Source organism: Echinops telfairi, unplaced genomic scaffold (genome assembly GCF_000313985.2).
Source record: "Echinops telfairi isolate 266 unplaced genomic scaffold, ASM31398v2 ScPeMD7_7420;HRSCAF=8458, whole genome shotgun sequence".
Lineage (NCBI taxonomy): Eukaryota > Metazoa > Chordata > Mammalia > Afrosoricida > Tenrecidae > Echinops > Echinops telfairi.
Window position 1 is genome coordinate 16,900,868 of NW_022111320.1, and position 11,152 is coordinate 16,912,019.

The 11,152-nt window shown below is 37.6% G+C and overlaps 1 protein-coding gene across 2 annotated transcripts in view; it reads right to left on the bottom strand.

Moving 5' to 3' along the window:
- The window catches only part of PHC3 (polyhomeotic homolog 3), a 94,701-nt gene that overhangs the window by 46,059 nt on the left and 37,490 nt on the right, over window positions 1–11,152 (bottom strand). The window contains exons 7-9 of one of the 2 annotated variants that reach the window (XM_045297395.1): window positions 9,970–10,216; window positions 2,916–3,787; window positions 2,575–2,622 (exon numbers count right to left, since the gene is read on the bottom strand). In XM_045297395.1, the coding sequence (XP_045153330.1) occupies window positions 2,575–2,622; window positions 2,916–3,787; window positions 9,970–10,216 (1,167 nt within the window). The remainder of the gene's footprint in view (window positions 1–2,574; window positions 2,623–2,915; window positions 3,788–9,969; window positions 10,217–11,152) is intronic. The other variant, XM_004704088.2, reaches the window with a different exon arrangement.

The following is an 11,152-nucleotide window of genomic DNA, read 5'->3' on the forward strand; positions in this document are numbered from 1 at the left end:
GACATATGGGCTAATATCAGACTTATGGCCTTGGACTGGACTGGGTTGGGATGTTTTCTCAATGTTCAATTCCTCTTGTATATAAACCTCTCCCCTTATATACCTATGCGTATTTATGAATTTGTTTTCTCTAGTCTACCCAGACTAACACATACTCCTCTAAACAGTTACAGATGCAGAAACCCACAGGGGGTCGCTATGCGTTAGCACGGACTCAATGGCAGTGAGTTTGGTTTTGATCTATTCATGATAATAAAAAAATTAAGATGATGATATCTAAAGGGGGGCAAGTCACCCCCCCCAAAAAAAAAGTGTCCTTGAGATTAAAGAATAAGACCTTCTAGGGAGGGGCATTTGCTGTAGCTGTGAGCCATTTATTCAGTTGCCTCAGTTTGACCAAGAGTTAGCAGGGTGTTGATTTGGATGTAATTAGGCAAGTCTGATTCTGTCAACCAATCTATACAGCATTCCTTTATGAGATATTGTCTTTTTTAAATCATTACCTTTTCTTAAAATGCTTAAACTCCTCAATCATAACATCACTTGTTATTCAAATATCTGCTACAGGATCTTTTAAAGATTCAAAGTTTGATCATGCATACAATTCCTATATATACTTTTAAATAACAAAAGAGTATTTGAAAATGAAGAGTCATAGCATAAATAATGTATTTTAAAATAAGGTATTTGTTCAAGACTATGTTTACAAATTGTTAAAAGAATTAACTAACATGAAAGAATGTTTGAACACTTTTCATTCTTTAAAAGTCAATCCTGAATGTTCGTATTTTTTTCTAAATTTCCCAAGTTAAAGCAAAATTAGTTAATGATTAAAAGAATGAGGAAAAGGCAAATAAAATCCATCACAGACATCTGGCGCCATCAGCATTAAAAAAAAAGTCTAACCACAACAACTAAAGTATTGAATAAAGAGACAAAAGGAAGATTTGCTCACAAGAACAATTTGTTTGGCTCATAACTATTTTCAAGATAGCAAAGCCTATCAAACTTGTCTCAATAAAGTACATTATGTCCATCTGTCTCCCTCTCCTAAATAAACTGCGTAACATTTGCTTATTAGTTCTGTATTGTCTAGCTACCTCATCACATCGTACTACTTAGCACAGTCAAATGTCAATGAAAATTCCCCCTTACCTTTTGAAACTTCACATCTCTTAAGATAATAAAGCAAAAATATGGCAATTTAATACACAAAGGTACAAAAGTCAAGGAATCTAAAAGATAGCATGAGAATATCTACAGCAAGTCTGACGAAAGAGCAGTGACCAAAAAAAAATCGAAAATGAGATAACAATTTTTTCTTTTAAAAAAGAAGGCGGTGGGAAGCAACAAAAATGGACTTTAAATATTTGCATTTAAAAGGTTCAATTTAGTTAGTTTTAAATGTCATATAATATCTGATATTCCCATTCTAAATAGCTTCCCCCCAGTGTTACCCGAGTCAAAACAATTAGAAATAGATAAGCAATAGAGAGATATTTCATTTTTAGTTTGTCAAATCACTACACTAGAAAATGAGAAAATTAAATTATATTTTATTTCTTTAAAGGTACTGTAAACTTCTTCAAGCCATGTTTTTGGCACAATATCCATTGTAAATATTTCAAAAACTCTTTTTTTGTTGTAAATCATTTTATTGGGGGCTCATACAAGTCTTATCAAAAACTCTTTAAAAGTAAATATAGAGACATGAGGATGAAATGACAAATATTTCTGCATTGCCACTCTTGTTTTTAAGTTCTTTTAACAGAACTGAATGGGAAGTGGAATTCAATCTCTACATCTATTAAATAGATCAGTAGAATGATAAGAATGAAAAATCTACATGTTTTCAAGCTGAGCGCAGGAACATTTCCCGTTAGAGAACAGACTTTAAAACCCCTCTTTATGCACTAATGTTTTAACTTTTAAGAGGCACGTCTCTTCAACAGGGTTTGATATACTACCTCCTTCTCTCCCTTAAAGACCATTCTTTCCTCAGTTAAACATTCATGACAAATTTGATCATTATGAATAATATTTATAGACTTTATTTCTGTTTTTATTGGAAGTGTTTTATAATTTAACAAACCCTTCAGAGAATGTGTAAAGCACAAATTTCTCAAGATAATTTTCCTTTCTAGGCAAGATGCTTGGCTTTAGAGACTTATTTTGATAAATTTTACAATCATCTCAATTACCAACATTTTTACTAATGGATCCTTTCATCCTTTGTGTTAAGTTTAGCCATTGAGTTTTTGAGCTTTTTAAGTCAGAAATATTTTAAGTATAGATTTTCTTTTACAAATTAAAAAACTAGAAGTTTCACACTTGTAAAAAGGGGTCTACAGTTTTCTGCAAAGTTGAACTCTTTCCTAGAATGTTCCTTACAGAAGTTTAACAACCAAACACAATTTTACCAATAAATTACACCATACTACTATACCTCCACCTTGAAAGAAATGCCCCTTACGGCCCAGGACTTCAGATTGCATACAACCAAAAGGTTAGCTACAGAAACTATAAGTTTAAGAACATACAAGCCAACAGAAGGGATCTATGAAGGATAATCACCTTAAGAGAAAAAACTTTGTGCAGATGACACTGGTTCAAATGCATTCCCTTGGGGAAAAAAAATCAACTCTGTAAAGATAGCAGATGGATTTGTTTAAATAGTAATAAAATTAACGAGGGTCTTTAATAACCACCAAATCACAAATTATCAAGCATGCAACCACACTTTAACAAACAATGGCATTTCTTTTTTCCCATACAGCTTGTTTGTCAGACACTGACATCTGGAGATTTAAAACTCTTTAAATTCATAAGCATTCGATATAGTGACATAACACAGAAGAAAGAACAGTTTTTACTCTCAGTTCAGCAAGAAAGGCAAAGAGCTTCCAAGGGCTTACCACTGGTGGATCAACAGGTGCTGGTGGTTGTACTTGTAGGTTTACCGCAACAGTTTGAGGAGGAGGAAGAGTCTGAAATGGCAACTGGACCAAAGCTTCTGCAGCTGGAAGCTCCTCTTCTGACACCAAGGCATTCTGCATCAAAACCTGGCCCTGGGACAGAATTTCAGGCTGCACTTGTAAAGACTGCATAGACTGCAAGGGCAGTGGTGGAATCTGAGCTGGAGGAGATGCTGACATCTGTGGAGGGGTCGCAATTGGGATTGGAGAGGACTGTAGGGTTGAATAGTGCTGGTGTGATGTTGGAGAGACAATCTGCTGGCCTGGGGACACCAAGGCAGACTGCTGAACTGGGCCAATGTGTACGACTGGGGAAGCCGGAAGTGGAAGATGGGATGGTAGATTCAGCTGTGATGTCGGCTGCACTTGACTGGCAGTGGACTGTTGCAAGTTTGGCCCTGGCTGGAGAGCTGATGAGACGAGTGGGTGTGGCTGAATAAGTGCTTGTGGATGGATAATTATGGTAGGAGACTGACTTGGTGAATGAGGTGGTGGAGGAGACACCACTACAGACTGCTGTGCTGACTGCAAGGGGCTAGGAGACATTGTTAAAGGAGGGGGGTGACTCTGAATTGGAGAACAATGTTGTGACTGGGCATTACTGGGGGCTGGGGAAAAGCCGTGGTTTTGGAGTGGGAGACAGTGTTGGGATGGGGGTGGGTCTTGAGTTGGATTTTGAAGTGTAATTGGCTGAATTTGCTGTTGCTGCTGTTGTAATATCAGCTGATGGTGGGAAACCTTGGGAGGTGGTGAATGAAGAGGAATTTGTTGGTGTCTTATTAGAGAATGAGGTTGAATTGGAGAATATGATGCTGTGAGGGGAAAAAAATAAAAATTAGTATTTCAAAAAATTAGACATTAAAAAAGTAAATCTAAAAGAGGAAAGTTTTCACATCAAAAGGTAATCATCATCATCATCAATTGCAAGTCTTCCACAAAAGAATAATTTGAAGAATCAAGAAAATCTCATGAAACAATTCACAAATCTGAATCTGCACATAATTATTCCAGTTAAATTTTCTAAGTCTCCAATATAACTGAATTAAATTTAGTAGTTTATCCACTCAAGATGTTTCTTTGGGAAGAAGAGTATTACTGAACAAATAAGGCATATTTAAGATAATTTTTAAAATCCTAAAACTGCTATAGTAGAAATCAGAAACTAAATGTCTCATACTTTTGAATCTATGTGTGAACATGCTTCCAACTAATAATCAAGGTAATTGCTTATAAAGTTTTCCAAATAAATTTCTCCTGTGTTGAGACAGTGAGCCTGGTATTATCTGAACTAGCAAACGTTTTTGTGTAATGTTTAATTCAATAAATTAAGCAAAAAACACAGGGCAAATCAAGCAGTGTGAGTGCGCACTGGCAGTAACAGGGTCGCTGCACATCTGAGAGGGCCAGCTTTACTTGTAGGCGGAGGCAACCAGAAGCACATGCTTTCTGAATAAAGGATGCTGTTCACTCCTCTGCCTTCCTGGAGGGGGAAAAATCTTCCAATAATCTAAGTGGTCATACTGTTTTCTACAAAGAGAAGCTAGTCACACTAGGGCTAATAAATATAAGAATTAGCAATAATCCGGTTGTTGTAAGTAGTTCGTCCATCATTTGCTCTCCTGCAGACTGGTGCTTATTGTGTTTACACAGGGGAGATTCTCCTGGTGAAAGCATCCCTATCTACGTAATAATGGAAACTGGGGTCACAACAAGAAGACCTAAAATGACAGCTTAATATTAAAATATGTACATTTAAACAGCATGTAAAAATCACACCCATTTAAAATGGGTCTAATGACAGGGAAAACATTTTTTTTCCTTAATATCAGAATGTTAAAATAAAGATTAGAACACTTTGTATTTATTTTTCTAGTCAACTATATTTTTGACAGTAGCCCAGTAAAAAACTTCCAACAAATTTACTATTTTATTGCATTTGATTGTTATTGTTTAAAGTTTTTTCTCTTTTAAAAAAATTAACATCTGATTAACATCTCAAGAGACGGGTATTTCAAAAATTGAATAGGTATACACTTAACTGTGCCAAAAAATGTTAACTAGGTCTAACAAAATAATTTTCATAGACTAGTGTTTCAAATTAAGAATGAAATTTTTAAGTCAGCACTTTATAACTGTGCAAACAGATACTCTGTACTAGAGAGCATTCCAAAAAAAGGTGAATTAGTAAAATTTTGGGATTCGATAAAGAGTTTTCCCTTCAAGGAGCTCAAAGGTCTTTCCTAGCTCTTTCATTTGTCTGCATAAAATGCCTGACGACTGTATCAGCCTAATTGCTCCCCTTTTACAGATAAGAGAATTGACTTCTTGCCAGAATAACAGCATAGGCATATTTTGATTCAATGTTTTTAAAGTTATCACTGAAATTTAGCATATTCTTGAAGCACAATGATATTTGATTCAATAGAATAGACATTCTTTCTGTGCTCTAGTAAGTGAGCAATCTTTTAACATAACTGATAGATGAAGTCTCCTTTTTCCATATAAATTCATAGAGAGTGACAAGGTGGGCTGCTAACCACAGGTCAGCAATTCAAACCGCCAGCTGCTGGGCTTTGACAGAGACCTACTCAGGCCGCTAGGGTTGCGATGATTAGGAATCAACTTTATGGCAATGGATTTGGTTTGGGTTTGGTTTTTTTTCAAATAAATTAAATCATCTTGCATCAGAAATCAACTATCCAGTGTATATACGACAGAACAATTATGAGGACCTTTGAAAATACTGCACAAGACAGATAGGAACTGGAAACACAGGGAATCCAGGGCGGATGATCCCTTGAGAGTGGCGACACCAGGAGGGTGGAGGGAGGGTGGGTTGGAAAGGGGGAACCAATTACAAGGGTACCTCCTCCCTAGGGGATGGACAACAGAAAAGTGGGCGAAGGGAGATGTCGGACAGGGCAAGAAATGACGAAATAATAATGATTTATAAATTATTAATGGAATAATTATATATAAGGGAGTGGGGAGCAGGGAGGGAGGGGGAAAATGAGGAGCTCATACCAAGAGCTTAAGTGGAGAGCAAATGTTTTGAGAATGATGAGGACAATGAATATACAAATGTGCTTTACACGATTGGTGTTATGTATGAATTGTGATAAGAGTTGTATGAATCCCCAGTAAAATGATTAAAAAAAAAAAAACGATTTCCCAGGGAATTCAGGGCAGATAAACCCCTCAAGACCAATAATGAGAGAGAGATACCAGGATGATAAGGGAAAGGTGGGGGAGAGAGCTGGAACCGATCACAGTGATATACATATAGCCCCCTCCCTGGAGGATGGACAACAGAAGAGTGAGTGAAGGGAGGCATCGATCACTGCAAGACATGGAAAAATAATAATTTATAAATTATCAAGGATTCGGGAGGGAGGGTGGGGAAGGGAGGGGCAAATTGAGGAGCTAATACCAAGGGCTCAAATAGAAAAAAAAACTGTTTTGAGAATGATGATGGCAACAAATGTACAAATGTGCTTGACACACAATGGATGGATGGATGGATTGTGATAAGAGCTGTACGAGCCCCCAATAAAATGATTTATAAAAACAGAAAATACTGTACAAGATAAGCCATAGTCCCCTGAAGAATATCATGTTTGCTAATTTTTCTAAATACTTCAGAGACCTTCTATTTGAAGAATCAATGATTGGCATCATCTCTCACATATTTAAATTCAAAACTTTTGCAACTAAACATATTATTTACTCCAATAGTTACGGCAACCCTATAAGGTACAGAGGATACTACACTAATCCAATATATTTCAAGCGGAAAAATGTAAGCAGTTAAGTGGCTTGCCTAAAATCACGGGGTTATAAAGTGGCAGAGCTGATTCTCAAATAGCCCATAATCCTTTGAGTCTAGGGCTCTTTTCACTACACACTGAATTAAATGTCTGCAAAAAACAGTATATGCATTTTCCAATTGGATTAATAGCATAAAAGCGCTAAAAATTGCTATTAAAAAAATAATTTCAGTACTAATAGAATTCATGATAACTTCCAGGTTTGCGACAAAGTTTTTCTTTCACATATTAAAAAATAGAACTATTTAAGAAAAATAGAACTATTAACTATCAAGTGGGAACTCCATCTTCAGGGAGAGATGATGAAGAAAGAGAAACGCTTTTAACCCCCTAAAGATGACATAAAAAGGAGACAAAACCATGTTAATTACAATATTAGCCCATGCTACCTTGGAATACAAGCACATTTTTTACATTGAAAATAATCTGTAGGAACACATTTTTAATTGAAGGAAAGTGCAAATTACCAATTCTAGAATCTCTAAAAACAAACAAACCCTTAGCTTCTCATTAACTTCCAGCCACAAGAACAGAAAAAGAGAGTGAAATTATCACTGTCGCATCACCAGGAGTAAGGCACAATTGCTTTACATAACCATCCCATAAGAATTAAACAAATGGTTACATTGATTAAAGATTAAGGTGTATGGAGCTCAGGATATGGAGTTTATGGCATTCTCTTTGGTTTTCAACCTAGCCATGTGGCAACTGGAGTTTGGTTAATATGCATAAAATCTGAATTTGGAACTGAGGTTGTCTCTCAATGTCTGAGACTTGTTGGTGGTCGGTCTCCGCTCACTGGTCTCCTCCATACCTACAAAAATCAGCGTCCAACATGACCAATGACAGGGGACGCCAAGTACTCAGAGTTCAGAATCTGAGTTTCCAGCTTTCTCTGAAGGGCAGTGTTGTCTCTGGAAGGAAATTAATCTACTCTGCATTATAATCTATCCAAACTATAGACATCACTAGAAACTGACCCCTGGCAGCGGTTCACGTTGCTCCACCCTGACTCTTCCTGTCTACACTGGCTGGAAGTCACTCTAAGGCTGAGAATAACTCTGGACAGTGCAGTGCAAAACCCAGTTATCAATCCAGACAATACAGAGCCTGGCACACACATGTTGATATGAAAAAATTCAAATCTAACTATCTCTGAGTAGACTTCTTAATTTTGTATCATCACAAAGCCTGTACTAATCCAGGAGTCAGATTTGACCAGTCCTGTGAATGGGAACTATGGGAAAATTTTTTCCAAGGGGAAAAATAATCCTAAACAAAATATTTACTCCTACCTCTTACAGATAAGAAAATGAGCCCTGATGGTGAATGGGTCACATACTGGGCTGCTAGCCACAAGCTCGATATTTTGAAACCACCAGCGTTTGGAGGAAGGCGCTCTTTAACGAGGCTTTCTATCCTCGGAAAGAGTTCAGGTCTCACACACCCTCAGAGCAGCTCTACTCTGCCGGGGAGGGGGCCTATGAGCCGGGATCAGCTGGAAGGCAGTGAGGTTTGTTTAGGGTTTGTATGCAAGTAGATACAAATACTGACAGATGCAAAGTGAAAAAGTGACCCTGAGAAAGCATTAAATGAGTTAATAAGTATAAAGTGCTAAAATCATAATTGACATATAAAGGCCCAATAGCATCAGATCCTCAGTGAGCTTACTCCCTAGAAGTCAGGGTTATATAAGTAACTATAAAAGAAAAAGTACTCCCCCTAAAAGAAAAACAAAGAAAAAGTACCCCAAGGAGGCCCAGAAATGCTAAAGACATTCAGAATAAGAGATTTCAACTAGGGCAAATCAAACAATGCCAAGATGCTGCTGCTGAGATACTTGGAATATTAGCACACTGAAGAAACAAGAAAAGGGAAACAGATATAGGTGGAGAAAGCAGGCTGCACTAATGTGAAGCAAATCTTTTTAAAAATAGAGCAGTTATAAAGATCTCACAGAAGATGCCTATCTGATACTGTTGGCGCAAAGGATTTCTTTTTGAATGGCGTATATGTGAGATGGCATGCGCACACTCTCTGAATCACACACACACATGCTCTCTTTGAAGGACAGGTCTGTTCCTGTAAAAACACATGCAGATCTATTAAGACTAAGGAGTACAGGGTATGCGTGAGATTAAAGGAGAGAGTCCAGCATGAGAATGACGAAAGATATTATGACTGCTGGACAAGCTCTAAAAGAGGGCAGGACCAATGATACAGTCAAATAATGCTATTAAAGAAGCAAACAGATTGCTCCCTCTATTACCACACGCAAAGAAATCTCAGCACTGAGAAATTCTGCAAGGAATAGACAAGACTACCAGAAAGGAAGCTTGCTCTGCACAATTCCAGCATTTTCAATGTGAGAACCATGAGGCAGGGCTATCTGTAGACTGTTAAAGAGAGAGCAAGTGGAATCCAAAGCCCACTAAGAGTGGACTTTCAAAGGGGGGAGTAGGGGAAGCAATAGGTGCAGGGTAGAATGGTCTTAACTAGGATGAAGAAGATAGTATTCTACAAGAGGGAAAAAGAAAACAAAAGGGGGGGTACAGGGCAAGCTACTGGGAGGTTTGATAAGGAGGTTTAAGTTGTTGAATACAAAATTGATTATCTGACACGTAAATCCCCACCTAACTCACAGTAAAAAGTTTTTTAAAAAATTTTTAACTGATTCCTTGACATCTTCCTCTCTAAGATGAAATCAGATAAGAAAAGCCACCATCACACCTGGCAAGGAAAATTAACGCATAGTCCTTATTTTTTAAAAATGACCAATCCTTTCCACCGATGAGAAATAATGCTTTTAACAAGCTTTTCATTTCATTTGACTAAAACTACAGGCAAATCTTTTTTTAAATCTTTAATTCATTGCTATGATGATAGAACATGTTACCACTTACAAATGTGAGACCAGCACATATTGAAGATGTTAACCAAATGTCAATTTCCAAAATAAATGTCTACTGTTTCATGTTTTAGCTGTTGGATTTTCCTAAGATTTACAAGCAACAATATTGAGCTGTACTTTGATAATTGACAGAATTCATATTTTAAACTGCTTTAAACGTACTATCCTTATTCAGGATCTTACTAGTATCTTTTCTTTTTCTCTGCTTACTATGAAAATTAATAATGCGACCATTTGCAAAAAAGTTTTATCCCACCTGGTGCTATTAATTGGTGAATACTTGATGTTCGGGTGACAGCTGTGCTTCTTGACTCCAGACTTGAACTTTCTCCTTTCTTATTACTTTCTGGAGAAGGATCACGTTGGCTGATTTTAGAACTGGTCACGGTCGTTTTGTTATGACAAACTGTCAATGACTGAGTTTGACCAATGCCTTTTGGTGGACCATTCTGTGAGCTAGATAATACACCCAACTTCTGGCTGCGTAATGTCAAATTCTGTACCTAAGAACCACATAACAGAAAATTAGGAGGGAAACAGGTGGTTTCCAACAGTGTGGCAATCATGAGCACTGTAACCATGGCAGTACAATGACATTCTGCTTTACATACATAAAACTCCAAGCACTGGATACATGTGATCCACCCTGAAGAAAAGTGGCGTGGTTAAGCTGAGTAGCCATGCTTAACGTGGACGTTTCCCAAAGCCACTAAGAGCGTCCTGAAGAGCGTGATGGAAACAGAGTGCATGTGTCTGCAAATGAATCTGAGTACGAGGGGGTCACAGCGTATGGCGTTTTAATGGCACCAGTCCTAACTGTACAGATTATGAAGGAGCGCTAGCTGTTTAAGTAAAGGAATTCATCAAATCACCTATCCCTTGTTATTATAGATCATGAAAAATATATTTGGTAAATTTTTGCAGTTTCATTTTGTTGTTGCTATTAAACACGTACTTGTCATCTGAAGACTATATTTCATGGACTGCGAAGATTGTGTGTGGTCTTGAAATGGGTTTGGGTGATGGTTCCTGCTAGCTCCACCTCAGAAAGAGCTATGATAAACACATAGGCAGTCTTGGATCATGGCAAGGACCATGCCGATTACTCTCACCTAAGACTTATAACATTCCTATGCAGCAAAGCAGAAAATGCTTCTCCAATAACTGCGTGGCTTTCTAGTTGGAATGAACGCAAAAGTGCTCTGATGGGGCAGCACTAAAGTATCATCTGCTAGCTGAAACAGACCAGCTGTTTGAGCCCAGCAACCACTCTGCAAGAGAAGGTGAAGCTCATCTGCGTCTCGAGAGGTTCACAGAGCAGGTCGATTGTATCCAAAGTAAGGTGACCAGATTTAAAGTGGGACACCATTGACGTGTGTGTGTGTGTGTGTGTGTGTGTGTGTGTGTGTGTGTTCTTGATTAAAAATTTGGTCTATATG